This window comes from Sebastes fasciatus, chromosome 24 (genome assembly GCF_043250625.1).
Source record: "Sebastes fasciatus isolate fSebFas1 chromosome 24, fSebFas1.pri, whole genome shotgun sequence".
NCBI classification, from domain to species: domain Eukaryota; kingdom Metazoa; phylum Chordata; class Actinopteri; order Perciformes; family Sebastidae; genus Sebastes; species Sebastes fasciatus.
Window position 1 is genome coordinate 12,950,059 of NC_133818.1, and position 23,039 is coordinate 12,973,097.

At 38.1% G+C, this 23,039-nt stretch overlaps 2 protein-coding genes across 2 annotated transcripts in view; both read right to left on the bottom strand.

Annotated features, from left to right (window-relative positions):
• Positions 1–797: 797 nt before the first annotated feature.
• On the bottom strand, positions 798–17,196 carry LOC141762717 (carboxy-terminal domain RNA polymerase II polypeptide A small phosphatase 1-like). The gene is made up of 7 exons (XM_074626734.1): positions 16,515–17,196; positions 7,372–7,520; positions 5,614–5,715; positions 5,138–5,194; positions 4,517–4,609; positions 3,341–3,526; positions 798–3,234 (listed from the first exon to the last, which is right to left on the bottom strand). Exons 1-7 carry the CDS (start codon positions 16,585–16,587, stop codon positions 3,106–3,108), a joined length of 789 nt encoding a protein of 262 aa, XP_074482835.1. The 5' UTR covers positions 16,588–17,196; the 3' UTR covers positions 798–3,105.
• Positions 17,197–19,185: 1,989 nt separating this feature from the next.
• The window catches only part of LOC141762719 (striated muscle preferentially expressed protein kinase-like), a 31,023-nt gene continuing 27,169 nt past the window's right edge, over positions 19,186–23,039 (bottom strand). Inside the window, 5 exon segments of the mRNA XM_074626735.1 lie at positions 19,186–20,610; positions 20,688–20,837; positions 21,367–21,442; positions 21,562–21,785; positions 22,238–22,477. Coding sequence (XP_074482836.1) covers positions 20,373–20,610; positions 20,688–20,837; positions 21,367–21,442; positions 21,562–21,785; positions 22,238–22,477 — 928 coding nt within the window. The 3' untranslated portion in view covers positions 19,186–20,372.

Consider the following 23,039-nt stretch of genomic DNA (forward strand, 5'->3'; position numbering starts at 1 on the left):
ATAATAACTAATAAAATCCTGAAACTTGCTCTCATTTATTCTGGTCCTGTTAAATTTACATGTCAATTGTGGAAAGATGTCAATAATTTTATTCTTGTTAACATTTTCTCAGATTTTGCACTGTATTATAGAAATATTATATTTGCTTGCTATGGTTACAATGACAAAGACAATGATGTATTTTTTCTTATTAATTTAATTTTAATTCTCGCAAAGTTCCACATTCACAAGTGTAAATTTACCAAAAAAACAATAATTTCTTTGTATTTATGAAAGAAATTGATCCATATCTGTCAACAATTTCTTCCTCACAAAACAAAAAAGCAATGAAAACAAGGAATGTGTGCAATATCTTTAAAGTTTTTAAGTGAAATTATTGTCATACTCTGGCGTGGTCTTTTTTTTTATTATTATCCATTTATTTTTATTGAGTTTTTTGTTTTAAATTTTATGTTGCGTTTATTTCATTTCTGTTGTCCTTTTATGTTTGTCACAGCTCTTTGTTTATGTTTTCGCTATGCTTCATTATTACTATGGATCATTTTGAAATAATAATAAAGAAAACAAAAAAAAGAAAAAAAAAAGTAAAGAAAAAGTAGTAAGTAATGTTTATCATCTTATTTCTTCTTAATTATTTTGATTAATAGGAATACAGTTGTTAAATAAAAAAAACAACTTGAGTTTTATTCCAGTTTTTGCAGAAAACGTATGTTTCTGTGTCCCAAGGATTTGCCAGCAACTTTCCCAGATGCTACCCCTTTTTCTTCAGTTTGTTTTGAGAAGAAGACAACAAAACAGCACTTGGACCATCTTTCATTTAACACTTATGGGGGGAAAAAAATGGCATTATTACATACAGTCCATATATAATTTGGTATGATAAAACAGGTCAAAAAAAGAAAAGAAAATTAGGTTACATCTATTCAATCATGAGTACAGTAACATGAATATTCCATATATTAATGACAATTTGTTTGCTTTATTACTGTGCAAAACAAAATATACATATCTACTGAATGTGTGAGAAGTACAGTATCAGCGAATGGGCCCGCGTAGTGACACAACACTTGTTTTATATGTAATCAAATGACTTCCTATAAATACTATTGTTGCCAATGAATTTCAAAAGTTATCAGCATCGAAAACCTAATCGAGACATGCGACGATGGCTTAGATGAAACACACATGTAACAAAATAATTACCCTGCTATGTGCCTACAACATCCTTTTAGTCATTTGCTGGTGTTTCTGATCCATATATTACCGATTAATATACGAGGTAACAAACCAGGGCTCGCGTGAAAACGGCAAGAACAACCACACTAACCACAAATATTGTATCAGAGGGCAAAAAAAAAATTATTTAGAAAAGAAAACAGGCTAATTTGATTGACAATAATTTGTTAAACATAGAAAAATAATAGCTCTTAATATGGTGGATTTAATTGTCATCCCCTGCCTCATCTAGGTAAAGTCACATCACAAGCCTCGTACGGAAGGCTCTTAGTCAAACCCATGGTTTCATTCATCAGTGTCAACACATGGTATTGTCAACGCATATGAGGGGGATAACAAGAGGCCTGCTGGATCACCATGTAGAGCTAAAACAAAAGCAATAGATTCAATGAGCTTTTAAAGGAAAATTCCACCCTCTTCTACTCTTGTTGGTGCTATCCTACATTTCCCAGAATGCCTTTTGGCATTCGCTGTATTAACAGTGTTTCAGGGTGGATTTCTCCTTTAAATCTGGACTGAATTAAAACCACTTTTTGTTTCCAAAGGTGTCTGCTCACAGCGCCTCTCGTATCCTCGAGTCCTCACGGCCACCGCTCCCTCCCTCCCTCCCTCGACACACATTTTATTACAAAGTCCTGAAATTGTTTCCAGCCTATGTGTACCGCTTAGGGAAAAAAAACCTACTTTGAAGCTTATGAGGAAACTTGTTTTTGCATCATACAACTTTCTCTTACCGTTCAAATAGTCTGTGAATGCTGCGAGGGGATTCAAGTTTTGCGTGTGGCTTTATCAAGAGGAGTCGATCATGGTCCTCTTGTCCTCTTATCTATTGACACACTGTCCATCAATCTTTAAAAACCACCTTTGGAAATCCGCGTCCGATAAACATAGCAGCTGCTCTTTCGCTGTCATGTGCAGATGGTTTCATATTAGTGTCTTACTTGGCTTGTTTAATCAGGTTCCTATATGCCAAACTCCATTGAAAAAAGTCATTTTTTTTAAGGGTTCAAAAAGTTGCTTCCTGCTGCAAAAGGACATTTTGACACTAGATGTAAATACCAACAATCCCAAATAATGATCCCCATTTATTACGCAATGCTGTTCCGTTTAGTATACAAATTGTGCTAAAATCAATTCCTACACTGCAGTGAAAGGGACTGTACTAGACTAAACTTGTAAAGTGCTGTCCAATCATTTTGTTATTAGTCAATTTAACAACTCCTGATCATTTTTGTTTTGATCAGATTCATCATAACACTGTCACGATTATTCAAAAGATACCTGCTCTAAAAAACTCTAAAATGACACCCAAGGATCACATGACAGCAGACAAATAATGTGACAAAATTAGGGGGCGTGACAAAGATAATGTTATTCCAAAAATGGTTTAAAAAGACATCTACGGTACGTATACACCATCTGCTCTTTCAATGACGAGACTGATCCGAGTTTATTTCCAGAAATCCCCCGTTCCACTCGCTTACCAAATCCTGCATCTTTTTTTTTTGCAGGGATCCATGAGAGAGATCCCAGTCTGTGTCTGGCGGATTCAGACTTCTGCTTAAACTGCAAGTTCAGTAGCGCCCGCAGAAATGTCCTTAAAACATTCATCCATCCACTCATGTAGCTGGTTGGTAAGATAGGGAAGAGGGGCACAAGGCAGATTTCAGGGGAGTTTTCTGTTTGACCAGGAGGTGGCGGTGATGACGCCGTCATGCTTGTGAAGGTGAAGTGGTGAGGCAGTCTGTGTTCTGGTGGGCAGTGATAGCTGGAGCTGGAGCTGGTGCCGGAGCCTCGCTGGTGGTGGTGTGGGTATTTTTTTTTTGTACGCCGTTTTTGTTCAGAGCTGAGATGAGAGGTCGAACGCTGTTAGCTCGCGGTCCCTTGGTGCTTGAGGACTGTGTAGACGTTATCCACTTTGCTCAGCCTCTCGAAGAAGGGGATGAGGTCCAGCAGCTCCGTGTCGGACATGTCGTCGAACCACGAGGCCACGGGCACCTATATGGAAACGCAAAGTTATCAGCAATTTATCCTTTGAGCATTCTGCGGTGAATAACTCAAAGACGTCACCTTTGTGACTCAGGTGCTGCGTGTGTCTACTCACCGCGTTGTCAGGGTGGAAGATGTAGGAGGCGGGGGAGTTGTCCACGATGATGACCTTGTTAAGGTCGCGACCCAGGCGACTCAGGTCCTTGACGTAATTGCCTCGGTAGAAGACGCAGGACTCCCGGAACAGGCGGGAGCGGAAAGCGCCCCACTTGTCCAGTAGGTCGGAGACGGGGTCCGCATACTGCAGCGAAAAAACATGAAATGGATCGATAAGAGCAGTTCCTACACTCCCACGGATTTGTTTTTTGCACCGGCGACCCCTAAATGACAGATAAGTGCACCCTTTTCTACTAAAGATGACGCCTTGGATAACCCTTTTAATGAACGTTACCAAACAAAATAAATAACTTTTATTTAACATGTAAACTAACATCAATATTAAGTGAAAAAAAATTGAAGTTTACGCTGCTGTGCAGATTTGTTGATAAGTATTCTGCTACCAGCTCACACCTCTTAGGGCCTTTGTCCATATAACGTACGGTACATGTCCACAGCCTCCGTCCTTTCCTCCGTCCTCCACATAATGTCTTAAAAAAGAAGACCTTAGCCTCTCCACATGTAATGTATAACGTACCATAATGTGTAATGTACCATTATGGTACGTGTCCACAGCCTCCATTCTTTCCACGCTTCCCATTCAATGCATTCTGGTAGTGTGGCGGCGTGATTTTCGAGAGACGGGACCGTCACGTCGCCTGCTCCTCATTTGCATTAAGTTAAGGTCAAAGCTACTTTATGCAAATGAGGAGCAGGCGACGAGACTCGTCGCCTCTGGAAACTCCAGAGAAACTTTGAAACTAACCGTCGTCGATCCAAAAATAAAGACAGATTCAGCAGCTGCACGGCTTATTTCTCGCATTAAAATGTTGTCAGAAACACATTTCGGTGAACTATTTTTGTGGAAATAAGAGAAGAAAGTTTCCTAATTGAGCCGCTATGTTGGTTCCGGTTTGTAAAAGCTGGCGTTCGTCCAATCACCTCTAGTCTAGTGGCAGCCCATTAAGCATCCAATGCTGGGGAGCGAGGCGATCCGTCGCGATTTAAAACCCCCCGTGGACACGTACCATTACGCTCTCTCCTCATTGTGAGCCATTGAAAAAAGAAAAAATCCGCTATATGGACACAGGCCAAAAAACGTGTGATTCTGCAGTAACGTCTAATTTATTCTCACCTTGGCTAAACTGGCAGTGAACAGGACGCACTCAAACAGCTCTCCCATCCTCTTCAGGAACTCGTCGACGTGGGGCCGCTTCAGGACATACACCTGGAACACACAGGAATTTATAAACCCCGATTCCTACATTTCAAAATGAAACATGTTTCTACAAACCTTCGCTGCCTGGGGAATCGTTCTTTAAATAGAATCTGTGCAAAATGATGAATTTGAAGGTTTGCTGGACTAGGTTTTACATATGGGTCAAAGAAGGAGCACGCAGACTAAATATAAAAAGATAGATCACAAAGTAGCTCTCAAAGTAAAATCCACTCCTTGAAGTTCCTCCGTTTTTCTTCTTTCTGCGGTGGCGGCGGCTGAGGGGAGCGTTCCTGAACCAAGTCATCCGGAATAGGCTGTGCTTGTCTGAACAAACCTATCCTGGATTACTTGAATCAGGCCCAGACCCACGGGTATGTCATCCAACTCCAGGCTGCAAAATCCCGTAAACGCCGACAGCACCTACTACACTCGGCAATTTAAAACCGGAGAGCCCTGCTATCACACGACCACAAGGACGGCGGAGTCACGTTAAGAGGACGAGTTACAGTATTTTTTTGCTGAGTTTACAAACGTTACCTGGTGCACTGTTCCATCTATTTCCACAGGAATGATGAAATCGGCGTTGTTCACCGGCTGTTGGAATGACAAAACAAGATCTACATAAACAAGACAGAAAGTTTTCTCTCCCGCAGGCCACAAGTCACAAGAAAGTCTGTTTACTACTAGGAATGGAGACGCCGCGGGCTTGTTTTACCATTTAAATATGACTGGGGTGTTAGTGCAGCGCAAATGCAGGTAGAGACAAACAGTCTGCAGTGTGTGTGTGTGTGTTTATTTGGGTTTGAGAACCAGCTCGTTTGGGTTTGGCATTCGCCAGCCATGACAGATATGTCACTGTCAGAGCCAACAACAACCAGATGTGGAAACCTAGAGTGTTTTTTTACTACTCAACATACCGATCTCATGATGTAACGTGATCACAGGGGACAACTATGTGCTTTGCAGACACACTCGATACACACTTGCACATGGGGTTGTTTTGTTTTCTTCACCTTAAAAGAGCTGTGAACTAACGTCTCGTCCAGATCTATAACCACGCAGATCTTCCCAGAGTCTTTTGACTTCACCGGAGGCAGCAGTGGCTTCGCCTGGATCTAAAAAACAAAACAACAAAAAGAGATTTTATTTGAACCTGGACACAGCAAAATAGGAAAATACATATTTGGGAGATGACAAAGTAGAGAAAAAAATTTGAAAATCTGGTGCTGGTTGCACAAAGCACCTTAAGTTTTCAATTTCAAGTATGTACTTAAGGCTCTCCTTAGCTGAAGAACTTACTTAAGGGTGTTGCACAGAGTCCCTTAAAAGGTTTCCTTAGTTAAGAACAAGCTGTAAGGGATTTACTGCAGTGAAACACAGCACTACATACTCAGTAAGTGATGCAGCGGAGCTAGGCAAACGCTTGACCGGGAGCTCTCCATGCACACTCGATTTAAACTTATTCTTTATACCTCCAACTTCGTCTAGAAGTTGCAACATGGACTTGAGACCAAGAAATAAGTCTCAGAATTCAGCTACTGAACAAACTCCATCTGGGGAAGCTGCAACACGTGAAGCGAGCGACAAGTGCAAGATGCAAGATGTCGGCTGAGGACCAATATGAAGTGGAAGGCTGATATTACAAGAAATAAAACGCGTCAATGAAGCCCTCTCTCCGAAAAGCTCGACTTTAAAACCGCTGAAATCCACCAGATGACAGATGGGGTGTGCTCACGCATCACCGAGGCGGAGGCGCGAATTAGCAACGTGGAAGATAAGCTAACAGAGCTAGATTCCCATGTCCTGAAGTTGAGTGAGGAAAATAACGTTAGCGTTGACCAGCTTGAAAATTACAGCCGGCGTAATAAGATTTGCATTGTCAATCTACGAGAAGGCTGTGAAGGGACGAACCCGGTGCACTTTTTTTACGGATTGGATTCCTTCCATATTGGGGCAAGAGCATTTCGCTGAGGCCCTGATCATTGAGCGAGCGCATCGGTCCCCAGCAGACCAGCTCTGGGTAGCATTTCCAGACCCATCCTCATTCGCCTGCTGAAGTACCAGGATCGGGATAAGATTCTACGTGTCGCCGCTAAGCTGTCCTATTGAGTTGTCCTATGGTTCTTTTTCAGTTTGTATGTGGGTTGGATAGGGAGGAAATTAGGAGCCATGTTTGTGTTTTGTATATTTGGTTAACTAAAAAATTTGAAAATAAAATATAAATAAAAAACCAACAAAAAAACATACTTTTGTGTGAATAAACAGCAGTATGTATCTTTTCGGACGCGCTGAGCAGTAATTTACCACTTCCTGAGAGCCTCCTTGCCGTTTGGAGACCTGTAACCATGGTAACCGATGCCAACCCCATGTGACCAAAAACGAAGGTTTGTGAGAATCAAAGTCTGAATTAATTTTAAATAAAATAAAATGATAAACTTGAATAAATCCAGTTGTTTGTAGCAGGTGTTTTCACAGCAATATAAAATAGATATTAGAGAGGGAATCATGAGCTGTTTAACTTCCTAACAGCTCGCCAAGATTTTTTTTTTTAAATCAAAGCAAATATTTAAATAATCATTATCATTTGAATTGTGTGATTTTATGTAAATAACCACTATACAATAGCAAACTACTGTGTACAGTGCCCCTCCCTAATCAGAAAAATGTTAACTTGAGATTCCTTGTGCCCCCGTCTTTGAACTCAGATTTGATCTTTCCACTGCTGTCAAAACAGGACAAAAATGCAACCGGCGAGACGAAGGTGACCACACCTTGGAGACGGTTCCGTTCTCCTCGACCAGCAGAGGGGCATTGTTGTTGACCGGCGGAGGTTCAGGCTGGTCTCGACACAGGCAGCAGAAGAGGCTGGAGAAGAGGCCTCCGCTCCGGGGCTTCTTGGAGGATAGAGAGGGTGAAGAACCTGCGGAGGAAGAAGAGGAGTTCATCAAGCTGCTTTCTCTCTTTGGGAACCTTACAGGCTCTTTCCTTTTACTTTCTATTTAAGCTGTGGTTCTAGGATGTCACTACGAGGATGCATCTTTAAATGACTGAAACTCAGAGATATTCAGTTTACTGTCATAGAGGAGTAAAGAAACCAGAACATATTCACATTTAAGAAGCTGGAATCAGAATTTAGACTTTTTCTCCTTAAAAAAAACCCTCAAAATAATAATTGGCGATTAATTTAATAGTTGACAACTAATCAATTAATCGTTGCAGCTCGTTTAATAGCCTATTTTTTTAAAATGTGTACAGATAATCCTATATAATAAAACACAAGTTTGTTTAATTTTGTTGTTTTTTTCAGCAGCAAACCTTTCAAAATAAATAAAAATACCACAAAATGAGAAACACTAGCCAAAAAAAATCACACCATGAGCAGCTATAAAAATTTATTTTAGTTATAATTCTCACACTGATGACTCCATCTGGTCAGTGAACGTATGAAAACACTGGTAAAAAGGAACATCCAGCAGCTTTCCTCATACTTTAGTCATGTGCACGAACCCTCCCGGAGACGCCGGTCGCTGCCAAGAGCTCTTGCGTAACCCCTCTGATGTCAGCAGCAAACAGCCTCAACCACCCACCAATGAACACGGAGCAGCACTTTAACAGCATTATAAAGGCATCATAAGCACATCATGGGATAGGAGCATTCATAAACACAATGTGTGCAACACTATTGGCTTCTATCTTCTATTTTTTTTTGTAAATTAAGATATATTTTTTATGTTATTTGCATATAACGTAACCATAACAACAGCAATAATGATGCCAATCGCACAGAATATTTCGCAAAATAGTCTATTTTAAATACCAATGTTCAACGAAATAAACGTTAACCATTGACAGCAATTTAAACAGTAAAATGCACGTACACTGACGACACTGAAAGGCTTTTAAAGCATCTCAGTAAAGTCAAACGAGTCATTTTTCAGCCTCTGGCCGCTTTTTTTAAACGACATAACAAAATGCTGATCCAGCTGATTCCCAAACAAACAGATGATTAACCAGACAAAGTTGAGCAAAAGGTGAATGAGGTTTCATTCTCACACCCTTATCTCTGTCAAATCACTGTGGTATGACAGGAGGAGGAACTGTGCACCTGTATGGCTCAACAGGTAGAGAGCTCACATTCCTTGCAGGTATTTTGTAATCATGTAACTCGTTGTTACATGTAGGGCTGCAACTAACTATTTTCATTATCGATTAAGCTGCCGTATTCATTTCCGGTTATATCGATTAATCGTTTTGTCTATAAGATGTCAGAAGATAGTGAAAAATGTCTATCCCAGCTTCTAAAAGTCCAAGGTGATGTCAGAGTTAACGCGATAATAACGCGTTAAATTTGTTTTTTTTACGCCACTCATTTCTTTAATGCATTACGGCAACTTGCGGGCTCTGTTTTAAAGCTAGAGTGAAGATACTACCTACTTTAAATGTCTTGTTTTGTCATTCAAAATGATATAAAATAGAGAAAAACTCCATGTTTGAGAGGCTGAAAACAGCTTTTTCTGCAATTTTTGCATTAAAAAACAAACAAAAATCAGATTAATTGACTATCAGTAGGGCTGTCAATCGATTCAAATATTTAATCGTGATTAATCGCACATTTTTTATCTGTTCAAAATGTACCTTAAAGGGGGAATTGTAAAGTATTTAATACTCTTATCAACATGGGAGTGGTCAAATATGCTGCTTTGTTGCAAATGTATGTATACATTTATTATTGTAAATCAATTAACAACACAAAACAATGACAGATATTGTCCAGAAACCCTCACAGGTACTGTATTTAACATAAAACGATATGCTCCAATCATAACATGGCAAACTGCAGCCAAACAGACAACAACAGCTGTCAGTGTGTCAGTGTGCTGACTTGACTATGACTTGCCCCCAAAACTGCATGTGATTATCATAAAGTGGGCATGTCTGTAAAGGGGAGACTCGTGGGTACCCATAGAACCCATTTACATTCACATATCTGGAGGTCAGAGGTCAAGGGACCTGTTCGAAAATGGCAATGCCAGTTTTTCCTCACCACAATTGAGCGCAACTTTGTAGCGTTATTTAACCTCCTTCTCGACAAGCTAGTATGACATGGATTCATCGGGTTTTTCTAGTTTCATATGATACCAGTTTCTCCCAAATTAGTGGAGCGAAGACGATTTTGCGTTAACGTTTGTGTGAGCCCTAATTATCAGTTTTCAGACATGCAGGCGAGGTAACAGGCTAAAATGAATAACCCCAAAAATGAGCTCGTCTAAATATGATTTTTTTGTATTATTTATTTTGCGGCAAGAAGTAATTTCATGACTTCATCTTCATGACTTTATCTAGCAATGACTTCTTAAAAGGAAGACATTTCAAAGTGGCATCCGGGATTTTGTTCAGTTTAAGCCAGAAAGAATTAAACGGTAGCCGTTCCCACTAAAGTCTCCGTCATTCATTGGGATTATTTCTCCTTTCACAAAATGTTCGCCGAGCCCCAAACTCCAAATCGGTTCACTTCCGTGTCCCATAAATCTCCGATTAACACTCCTCCGCACTTTTTCTGTCTCGCATTACGCTTTGTTTTCGGTCTCTTTATGCACCATTTACTCCGTCTCTGTGTGTGTCCCGGACGTGACCGTGTTACCAACACACAAACTCTCTGTTTGTGCATCTCTCTCTCGCCCTCTTTCATTCCCTCCTACTCCATTTGTGGATTCAAACTCCGTCTGACCCCTCCGCCGGCCTCTGCCGCCCGCGCTCGGGCCCAAAACAGGAAGAGGAAACAGACGGGTATCAGTGGAGGAAGCTGCCAAGTTGCCATCATGTTTTAGTGTCGCAGGGCTCGTGATACTATTATCCTTGCAGTTTCTTCTTCACTTCATGGCAAATCAGGGTTTCAATAGGCAGGTTTTCAATTCATTCATGTATTTGAGTGCCATGAGCTTAAGCAATAGGAGGAGATTTGTACCTTTACATCGTAGCTGTGAAATTAATGAAGGATCTTATGACATTATCTACTCCCTTATGTCCTTACTTCACTGCGTTGTTTCCTTTTTCCCTCCCTTGTGCCCTCCCCTCCCTCCCTCGTGTCCATTTCATTTCCAGTGTCCTTATTTGCTCCCTCGAGTCTCCGTTAGCTTCAATATTCATGTTTTTCATCCCCAGAAAAAAATGACTAACTGACCACGAAACTATGCAGTAATTCATAAAAAAGGAGCATTATGAAGATGACAAGGAAGGAGCTCATTCACGGAGGGGAGTGGAACATACTGCAGGCTAAGCAAATATCCCCCGATCCTCAAAAAAAGTGTGTATTGTATTTACAGCCCCATCTGACAAGAGTGCTTCCCGAGCATTTCTTTCCTTTGCAGCCAAAACAATGTTCATTGTGTCGTTCTTAAAATAGGTTTCCAATGCAGGTTACATGCGCTGTAAAGAAACGCCACGGAAGAATTACATTTCCACTTTTTGCATCGCAAATATGTCTGCATGTATTTAGGGGCCGCGACGATTTTTTATAATCATTAACAATTCATTTGCTGATTAATTATTGATCCATTTAGTGATCCTCACACAGCAAATCCTCACATTTTAGACGTCGGAAGCAAAAAAAAAAACAATATTTGGAAAATAACCTTTGCTTGAAAAATCACTGAAACGATTATAAAAAAAAAAAAAAAGTTGGCCATCAATTGATTTAATCATTTTAGCTCTAGCGTTTTCAAATGCTAAAATCGTCTTATGATATACTACGAGCGATGTCACACGAGTGATGTTGATTATCGTTGATTTTGACCATTGAAAATAGTTTGAAGGTGCGCAAAAATGAACATAAATAGAGCCGGGGCGGGCGTTTTTTTCAAACAAGTGACGTTGCGTCACGATGGCTTTTACTACATTCGACACTACAACGTGTTATACAGTGAAAAACACGGCACCAGTATTATCTTCAGTATTAGTATCAGTTTTGGGGAATCTTCTTACATCTCATCTCATCTCCTTCAACTAAAGACAATCATTTAAAAAAAAAAAGCTTAAGCGTGCAAATTATGCGAACATACAGTATATATAGTCCCAATTCAACAAATGTCATAAATGCACTGTAAAGTCTACTCAGGGCAAACTAAATGACATTTAAAGCTGCTTTTCATTTTCACAATGCCAATATTAACACTTAAATAATGCAAGGAAGCATGCACGGGCTTGAGATCAACTCCAGTTTGTCGAATTATAAAATACCACAACACCTGGACCTGGATCTAATTCCTAAAACAGAAATGCCTACTTCGACGTGTTATCTCCTGTCCCGTAACTTACTGAAAATAAATAATTCAAACGCGTCTTCATCACTGCGTGACATCGGTACACTCCATGCACTCGTGATTAGATGCTTTGCCCTTGTTATCAGATCATTTTATCAGCCCGGGACGCCTCACGGTGAGAATAAGTTCCTGTAAACGACGCTCCCACTCTTCAGAGGTTCTGCCTCTTTTGACAGCTGAGCTTTACTCACATTGTCAATGTGTCCTTTATCTGTGGCTGCTCTGATCTCTGACACATGGAAACCACAGCACTGACTAAGCTGCCAATATTTTTAAATCTGTCTTCATCATCAACAACTATTTTTAAGGGTTCATTTCTTTGAATCGAAGAGTTCCATGTGGTAATAATGGAGGAGCACACTTGTAATTGAGAGGGGGCAGTTGTATCCGATATCTAATAAGATGCTGATAGCCGCCTGTTTGACTGACAATCTCATATAAGAGCATGCACCAGCATGGTTCGAGGCCGGATTTAGAGAAGCCAACACTACAATTAGTGCTAAGTGATGACCTGACCTGACAGCAAACAGAATAGTGATGCCTTTTTTATCAGAATCAGGTTTATTGCCGAGTAGCTTTTAGTGTTGCACGGTATACCGAAACTAGAAAGGTATCGCGATACCCTGCTGTTAAAAACGGTACGATACCCCGTTTTATTAAACGCTGTTTAATAAGTGATATCAGAATCAGAAATACTTTATTGATCCCCAGGGGAAATTTCAGTTGTTCCATTTTAGAATAAATATATATATATATATATATATATATATATATATATATATATATATATATATATATATATATATATATATATAAACATAAATAAGTAATAAGAAAAATAGAAATACAGATGAAATGTAAATATGTGTGCTTTATCAAAAAAATAAATTCAAATATAAAACTAAGTGTGAAAGAAATCCCATAATTTTAAGAATAAGGGACATCAGATTACTGCTTACCATTTCATTTTTTTTAATGAATACATTATTTGATCTATTATTCCATTAGGTTTCCTGATGTTTTAGATTTTTGCTGTGGTATCGTGTCAGTCTCTGTATTGAGATATAAAGGCAGGGTATCGTATCGAAGTCCGAATTTTGTAATGGTGACAACACTATGAGCTTCACTTTACACACACAAGAATTTGCCTTGGTCTTTGGTGCAAACGATAAACTGGAGCTGCAACGATTGGTCGACTAATCGGTTAGTCGATCGACAGAAAAATAATCCCCAACTATTTTGATAATCAATTGATCATTTAAGTAATTTTTCATGCGCAAATGGCAGAAAATGCATAGAGATTTCCTGCTTTTCTCTGTATTATATCATATTAAACTCAAACTAAATATCAAAACAAGACATTTAAAAGAGACATTTTTCACTATTTTCTGACATTTTGTAGACCAAGCGATTCATCGATTAATCCGGAAAATAATCTGCAGATTAATCAAAAATGAAAATTAGTGGCGGCCCTAAAAAAAACAAAAAAATATTAAGAGGACATAGAAAATAAAAGCAAATACTGCACAAGTCAAGAGATGTAAATAAAGAACAGAAAAATTACAATAAAGATATATAGAACTGTTTTAAAATGAGAGCGCTGTACAGTTTTGTACAGGATGTGCAAAAAGTATTGATCAGGGGATGTTCAAGAGTTCACAGTATGAGGTAATAATATAATGTGTGCAAGGTACAGAGATGTTAAGATTATTTTCCCGATTAATAGATTCGTTGTTGGTCCATAAAATGATAGAAAATTGTGAAAAACAAACAAAAATGACGTCCTCAAATGTCTTGTTTTGTCCACGACTCAAAGATATTCAGTTTACTGTCATAGAGGAGTAAAGAAACCAGAAAATATTCACATTTAAGAAGCGGCAATCAGAGAATTTTGACTTTTTTTTGCCTAAAATATTCAAAATAGTTGGCGATTAATTTAATAGTTGACAACTAAACGTTGCAGCTCTAGTCTCTACTAGTCTGAAGAAGTAGCTGTCTAGTAACAACAGTGGGTTTTAACACCGTTTTATGACCTTTAACCCCATTTTTAGCTCCCACAATTCTCATTATATAGAGATTTGCCGTGTCAGGTTATCATGTAAATTCGAGTTTAGCACAGTTTTGTATTCTGTCTTTAATGGATGGAGTTCTAAAAAGGATTATACAGACATTATGTTGGATTACAACACTGCTTTTATAGAAAAAAAATGCAAATAATCAGTCGTAGTGATGTCGAATGACTCTCAGCACATTAAGCAACATCTTGTGAAGTTGAGAAACACTTACCACATCAAAGATGTCCTTGCATGACAAGACATTCTGTTTGTTTTTTTACAACTGTAGGCTTACGTTTTAATTTAAAGTTTGATTTAGAACTCTCAAAAGCTTTAAACCACAGCTGACGTTACAGTGTGAGTACTTTTTATTTGATGTCGAAACAAAAAACAAAACTGTAAAGATCCTCTAAAAGAGACGAGAAACTGAACAACAACAAGCTTTGGTTATCATAATGTCAGAATCGCTTTAGGCGGGACAAAGTAAACACTGTTTGAGACAGTGTGTTCACAAAGTTATGTAATAGATTAAGCTACTACACATTGACAAGAAGGCCACTGCTTTACATTTCAGCCACTAATCATCTATATCTATCATAGATTTGTGTAAGTAGTTTTAACTCCAGGCACAAATCAGTGTTGTTTGCATTAAATGTGACATCATGCAGGCAGACGTTGGCCTTTACTGACTGACAGGTCACCGGATTATTCAGTAACCTGCATCTACACTCTGTGGCATCTCATTGGTTTGTGTACAGTGGCGGTGCCAGACGTGCACGCTAGTGAGCTGATAAAGTTAGTGTTGCATTGAGGAAATCAGCATTTCACAGGCCTGTCATTGAGTTAAGAAGGGGAACAGAGTGGCATTGTTGTCAAATAAACCGCACTAAGAGCCATGACGGCAAGATAGAAGAGAGATGAGGAGATAAAACACACATTCTCTGAGTTAAAAGTGATATTTGATAATCATAATGATGACAATATTATATTTTTGAGAATATTTTAGATAGCTGTGATGCTGCAAATGATATAATATTCTGTAAGGATTTAAAGTGGGTTTGTGGTGCTTTTATTAAAGTATTTTTTTAAACCTTTATTGAAGTCAGACAATGTGTAGTGTTGACAATGTAAAAACATAGACCATTTGTTTGAATTTACAACTTAAATTGTCAATTCAGTTAATACAGAAAAACATAAATAATATCAGAATGTAGTATGTATAATTTAAAAAAATAGAAAAATTAAGTAAATTTAATAATAATTATTTAAGTGACAGACTTCTTCAGACAAACATCGGAGGATTTTTTTTAAATTTGTATTCTTTGTTTTGTCTATTTATTTATTTGTAACTGACATGGATTTTTTTTGTTACAAATTTAAGAGACTCAAAATAGCATTCAATTTCAATTAAAAACAGTTTTAAAAGGCTGACAAACATCTGAGTTTTTTTTTTATTTTAATTTTATATTTTATTTATCTACTTTTTGAAAAAAAAACATATTTTGTAACTGACATGGATTTCTTTCTTTATTTGTTACTAATGCAAGAAACTCAAAATAGCATTCAATTTCAATTAAAAACAGTTTAAAAAGGCTGACAAACATCATTTATTTTTATTTTATTTATTTATTTACTTTTGAAAAAAAAGAATATTTTGTAACTGACATGAATTTCTTTATTTATTTATTACAAATGCAAGACACTCAAAATAACATTCAATTTCAATTAAAAACTGTTTAAATGACTGTTTTTTTATTTTATTTAACCTTTTTTTTTTTAAACTAGGCAAGTCAATTTACTTTCAATATTAAATTGCATTTAAAATATTGATAACAAATGTGTTTTTCTGCAAGACTGAACAAGGAAGTATAATCTGGTTGTATATATTGTATTACATTTTTGGAAATGTATTAAAGTATTATAGTTATCTTTATCAAGCTTTAGTACGTCATTTCCTTTCCTTTCATCCCAGGCCAAAGAGCCTTAATCAGCCATAATCTCTATGCACAACCAGGCAAGTCAATTAAGAACAAATTCTTATTTATTCTTATGGCCTGGGTTGAGTTAAGAAATTTAGCTTTATGAATATGAAATGTCCCTACTAAGATAAAAAAAAAAAAGGTAAGCAATAGAGCATAAACTGTTATCATCACATTCAAAATAAGTTTTTACTTTCAATATTAAATTGCATGATAACAAATGTGTTTTTCTGCAAGACTGAACAAGGAAGTGTAATCTGGTTGTATATATTGTATTACATTTTGGAAATGTATTAAAGTATGATCTTTATCAAGCTTTTAGTACGTCACTTCCTTTACTTTCATCCCATGCCAAAGGGCCTTAATCTCTCTGCACAAGAGAGAGAAACTAACAGTTTTAGTGGTGCAACTTTGTTTTCACTCTGCTCACAGTTATTGTAATGGTGCGTGTTGTTGCCGTAAAGCAGATGAACTGTTGCGGTTTCCTAGAGTTGAGGGTCGTGACTTCACGGAGCTGCAAAACTTTTGAGTTTTTTAACAAGACAAATAAAGCCCCTCTTACCTCTCTCTCCTGCGGCTCGATGTCCCTCCTCATCCCGGCTGACTTGGGTGATTATAGAGGACGGGTTGTCCATCACATCCAGGTCTTTTTCCAGAGTGCTGACCTCACACTTTAAAAGTTTAGAGCTCGCCCGCTGACTCGCTGCGTTAACTCAACCGAAGCGTCGCAAACATCTCCACAACTACAGCTCGCCCATTACACTTCTCCTCTCTGTTGTTTGTTTGTCAGCTTCACGCGAAACTTTTGACGCCTGAAACTTGTGTAAAAATGTCAACTTTGATTCAATATGGTGCCTCAAACTCTCCGCTCCGCAATTTCAAGATACAAACACGGAGGTTTCAAGGCGTCCCGTTTCACTTAAAGTGGCGCAGTGAAGGAACGGCCCGTTGACAACAACACCTCCCTCTCTATGACGTCGACACATTCGACCACGGTCCCTTAAAGTAGCTCCGAAACTTACTCCGTGAGCTCAGCTAGCAGGCGAGTTACACTCACTATAAAGTTAAATAAACTGATTAAAAACACGCGTTACGTCGTTTAAACTTCTAACGTTGGATGTTTTTGTTCCTACGCCACCGGAACTGTGCTTTAATACGCCACCATTACGTTAAAAACACCAATATACGTGATAAACTTTTAGTAGAAGTAGCGGCAAAGAAACGCCCCGTTTGGGTCCCTTGAAACCGCCTCGAGTTAGGGAGCGTCGACAAAGTGCCACCTCCGGTCTGACAGCTTGTATTTACAAGCTACTACTGTACCTACTAAAGCTTGATAAAGATAGCTATAATACTTTAATACATTTCCAAAATGTAATACAATATATACAAGCAGAAAACAGATTATACTTCTTCGCTCAGTCTTGCAGAAAAACACATTTGTTATCATGCAATTTAATATTGAAAGTAAAAACTTATTTTGAATGTGATAACAGTCTAACCTTTTTTTTTTTTTAATCTTAGTAGGGACATTTCATATTCATAAAGCTAAATTTATTAACTCAACCCAGACCTGGTTGTAAATAAGAAGTATGTATTTACAAGCTGTCTTGTACGTACTAAAGCTTGATAAAGATAGCTATAATATTTTAATAAATTTCCAAAATGTAATATACAACCAGAAAACAGATTATACTTCCTTGTTCAGTCTTGCAGAAAAACACATTTGTTATCAACATTTTAAATGCAATTTAATATTGAAAGTAAAAACTTATTTTGAATGTGATAACAGTCTAACCTTTTTATCTTAGTAGGGACATTTCATGTTCATAAAGAGACATTTCTTAACTCTACCCAGGCCTGGTTGTAAATAATAATTTGTTATTAATTGACTTGCCTGGTTTAAAAAAAAAAAAGGTTAAATAAAATAAAAAACAATCATTTAATTGAAATTGAATGCTATTTTGAGTCTCTTACATTTGTAACAAATAAAGAAAGAAAGCCATGTCAGTTACATTTTTTTTTTTCAAAAAGTAAACAAATTATATAATTAAAATAAAAAAGAAACTCAGATGTTTGTCAGCCTTTTTAAACTGTTTTTAATTGAAATTTAATGTTATTTTGAGTCTCTTAAATTTGTAACAAATAAAGAAATAAATGTCAGTAACAAATACATAGACAGCTTGCCTGCTTATTTAGTTTAGTTTGAATGACATAGTTTGTAAAAAAATTAAAATAGATTTTGTGCAAATATTTTGCATTCTGTGTGATTATTGCAAAGTGTGGAATGTATACTCACTTTAATAGGCTACTCTATCAAAGGTAAGCACACCTACAAGCCAAGTATACCTTTCTGTAGGCCTATAAGGCAAGAATACTTCATTATACTTTTCTTAAGTAGGCTATATCTCAATAAAAAGATTAACGAATCTGAATATATCTGATAAGTACATAAAAAGTAAACTGAAAGTATACTCTCCTATTTTAAGTTTAAAAAGAGTAAACTAATAGCACACTTGAATAAACTCCTTTTTGGTAAGGGTAATTAAGTGCTCAAGTACTGTACTTAAGTATACATTCGAGGTACTTGTACTTTACTTGAGTCTATTCTTCTCATGCCACTTCTCAAGTTATACTCCACTACATCTCAGAGGGAAATATTGTACATTTTAGTGCACTACATTCATTTGGTGTATAAAATCCTATTATAACTGTGTATGTAATTATATCATGGTATATGTATTGATTTTATATAATACATTTGGTGGGGGAAAAAATCCTAAAAATACAATATTTCCAGAAAGCAGTTGATTTGCAACTTTGTCCATGATGTCAATGTTATACAATTAGAAATATTAAATGGCAAAATGCCTGACGAGAGGCCAATTTATATTGCGTCACAATATATGTTGTCAAATTGCACAACTCTACCCCAAAATATAAACAGGAATATTGTTGTTGCAAGCTTACCTTTTATTTTGCAAGCTCTCCATCACTCCTTTTATCATCCATTTTTTTCTTTTCCAACTGTGAAAAAAAATGTTTTCAAAATTAAGTAATTTTATTGTGCATGTTAGCATTCTCAAGAACACTTCATTTGTCTTTTTGATGCTTAAGTGTATAAATGCATTTTTTAGCCGCAAACTTCTCTAGAAAATAAAAAAATCCTATCAAAGTACTCAAGGATTCAAAAACTGCATTCCACAGAGAGAAAAGCAAGTTCATTTCCCCCAATTGTATCAATAGTTTATTACATACCATCTCATAAAAACATCTTCAACTTTTTTTTCCCACATATAAACACCGCAAATTGGTACATTTACAAATCTTCAACCGTCCAAATTCATACAAAAAGGAACACTGTGATAGAGCAATACACAAGACGACCTATTATTACAAGGACTGCATGTATGTACTGCATGTAAGAATCTATATGCATCTGTGTTGTAAAGTCCAAATATTGCAGTCAAATTTTTGCTTTGTTCAAAGAATTCATCGATAGTGATTTAGTACCAATGGAGACACATTTACAAGATCAATATTTTGGATATTAATCCGATTTAGGCACTGACTGGGTGATCATGATTTAAGCAACCTGACCAACTGATGGGTAATACTGAGAAACCACAGCAATTTACCAGTGTACGACTTTTCCGAGTAAAATGTTATCTACATTACGGACTGCTTTTATTACAGCTAGAGTTCAGTTTTAACCACAGAACAAGAAGTTGTACCAAAAATTCCTAGGTCACCCTAAAATAGTTCATATTTTTACCGTGTGAATCTTAACACCAATCACAAAGACACTCCTTATTTTTATCTTTTTTTTTATGCGAAAAAAGTGAATCGAAAATGCTCGCGCGCACACACACACACACATGCAAATAAATTAACATGGAAAAAAAGTAAACAATGTCAAGAAAAAGAAAAAGAATATTTTTGGTTTTGAGTTTTAAAATGTGTAATAATAAACGCAAAAAAATAAATTAGCAGCTTAAATCATGGTACATTCACATGAGTTGTTTACTACTAAACTTAGTGACATAAACAAGGTAGAAACGCTAAATGGTGCACGTTTCCAGGCTGATCGTGCAGAGTGGAGACCAAATGTGCAATTTCAGAAATCACAATGTGACTGAGAAATTGTGCAATCAAAGAAAAACCAAAGAACATCCTGTGTCCTTTCAGTGGATTAACAGTTCATGTATTCAATAAAAACGTCACAGCGGTCTCGTTCTGATTCATCCCAGAATCCCTTTAGTGTTCCCAAAATAACACGTGGACTCCTGTCTTTGTTTTGGATATTTAAGCTATATCCAGCTGTCTGCCCATCCCCTGTGCCTAAACCAGGCTGACTCTGGTTCACAGAGGTCTTATTTGGCAGATCCAACTCGTGGTGTGGTGCTGCATTTTCATCGTCGTCTCACTTGGGACTGGGGACGTGCGGCGCGGTCCCAGACGCCGGAGACTGCGGCGAGCTCTGGTAGGTGCGCAGCAGCACCTTGTGCTTGGTGGCGCCCTCTGTGCGGCGGCATTGTTGCTCCACCACGAACTCTTTGAGTCGGTTGGAGGTGAAGGTGAGAGTCTGTCTCCTCAGCTTCATAAGGTAGGAGTCCTGCAGCCAGGCGTGCGTGAAGCAGTCTCGCGTGGTCGGACGGGCCCTGGGAATACACACAACGTAACATATTCATGTTCTTTATTACTGGAAGTGTGACGTCAAATTGTGTTTGGCGCTCACCATGGGTAGCTGCTCAGCATCTTCTTGAGAAAGGCGGAGGCACTTTGGGACACATTTGGGTACAGTTTTGTCGGGTCGAACTTCGCCACCAGGATTTTGGATTCGACTTGAAGAGGGTCTCTATCTTCGAAAGGTAGTCGACCGCTAAGCCTGGTTGTAAACACAGAAACAAATAAGGTTCAGGAGAATGATCCCAAAATGTAATATTCACTTAATTTGCAAAATGTGGCACCTAATAAGTTATTTCACGTCTTGTCTTAAATGTTAACTAATAAACTACAGTTTTGCAATATGTACACAGAGTTTTACCATGTTGTAGCGAAAATAAGTTCCACTGACACTGGACTTTAAGGTACAGTGTGTAAAATTTGGCGGCATCTAGTGGTGTGGTTGCAGATTGCAACCAGCTGAGTACCGCTCCACTCCTCCCTTTACAAGACTGTGGTAACATGAGGTGCTGAGTGCAAAACCGTGGTGACGCCGTTCACCCCGCTCAGAGGCCATCCTTACCGTAATAACACTACTTTAGGAGCAACGGAATCAAATCAAATGTATATTTATATAGCACATTTCATACGACAGGCGTAGACTCAATGTGCTTTCTGAAATGTTGCCCACTGTTCGTTTAAGGATAAAGGTTATTGATGTGATGTGAAATAAAGAGAAGTGAATTCCTTACATGACGTAGATGACAACTCCAATAGTCCAAATATCCGCAGGAGGACCAACCACTTCACCTTTCACCATCTCAGGAGCTTGGAGTGTCGAGAGGATGAAAATGTAGAAACATTAGATATCGGGGTTGTCAAATGTTTGCATACATAGTAGATCTATCAAAGGAGTCCCATAAGTCAGTAGACGTTCTTGTCCTCACCCATGTACTCCAGTGTTCCCGCTCCTGAGTCCTGGAGTTTGAGGCTGAGGGGGTTGAAGCTCTGAGCGCTCCCAAAGTCCACAATCTTGATGGCGTTGAGGTTGGTCACCATGATGTTGTCGGGCTTGAGGTCCAGGTGGAGGACGCGGCGGTTGTGGAGGTACTCGACTCCCTGGAGGATCTGGACCAGGTAACCCACCACGTCGTCCTCGGAGTAACGGAACCTGTATCGTGGGCCAAAAGGAGGTTCGCAAATGGTTAAATGACTGGAAAAGTAGGTCTCTGGTGCTCTGAAACACTACCGCTTTTGTCCACAGGCACCGCCAAAATCAACATAAAATGAAAGTTCCTCTTGGTAACTTTAAAGTTGAATATTTATAGTTTTTTATATTTATTTAAACAAGTTGTTTACAGTATAAGTGCATAATACAAAAACATTTTAATTACATTAATAATTAAAAAAACTACAGAAATAGCCAGTCTTCTTGCTGATGGTCTCGGTCATGTAGAGGCATCAGTATTAAATCATGACTGTTTCATAACCAGTTAAAAATTCCTCTTAGCCTTAATCTAAATCAGTAATTGTTTGCCTGTAAGAAGGAAAAGGTCTTCTCTATCGCCCCCTGCTATGGAAGTCTGTCCGAGTTAGTGTCTCTCAGCACGAGGTGACGTCTACCTGTCGATGAGGCTGAACAGCAGCTCTTTGCCGGTGCAGTACTCCGCCACCAGCACCAGGTAGCGCGGTGTGACGTAGGCTTCGTGCAGAGCCATGACCTTTTCGCTGTGGAGGGATTTCAGGATCTCGTACTCCTTCAGGACATCCTGCTTGTTCTCCTGGCTGTAGGTGATGATCTTTGCCATGTAGATTTTGCCCGTCGTGTTCTCGCGGCACTCTCGGACGACTCCGAAACGACCCCTGGCACAAAAAAACAAAAACTATTACAACTAAAGTAAGAGACAGAGAAGATTCATCTGGTGAAGACAGGTCAATACAATTCTTTACACATCCAGTCTGTAATCCAATTTAGGATTCTAAGACATGAATATTTTCCTTCCTTAAACAACCATAACATTATGATGTATACATTATTCTTGTCCATTATTATGTTATGAACCAGTTTGACCACATTTTATGGTTGTTGGGAAGTAAATATTTTCACACTGAAGTCCCTAAAAGCCAAATATTGTTACGATAAGTTAAATTTAAACATTGCAAGTCAAACAAAACCCATACAAATATCCCCAGAATAGCAGTTTCAGCACGGTGGGACCTCTGAAAGTGCATTTAGACCACGAGGCAATAAAGCAGTGCATAAAAAGACGGATTAATTAACTTCAGCAGCTCCTCCGGTCGGCTTAGTGCAGGATTCATTGCAGGTTTTATAGGCTAGCAATGTTGAATCTGGTGAGTAAAATCCTCCTACAGGAGGAATTCAGATTTTAAATCTAAAATAAGAAATAATCAGTTAAGAATCTAC

Excerpts from the sequence above, each read along its gene's own strand:
- LOC141762717 (XM_074626734.1), bottom strand. The coding sequence starts at position 16,587 with ATGGACAACCCGTCCTCTATAATCACCCAAGTCAGCCGGGATGAGGAG. Across the intron at positions 3,527-4,516 it reads TCACTGCCAGTTTAGCCAAG|TATGCGGACCCCGTCTCCGA; the intron begins GTGAGAATAAAT and ends TTTTCGCTGCAG. Across the intron at positions 3,235-3,340 it reads TCTTCCACCCTGACAACGCG|GTGCCCGTGGCCTCGTGGTT; the intron begins GTGAGTAGACAC and ends GTTTCCATATAG.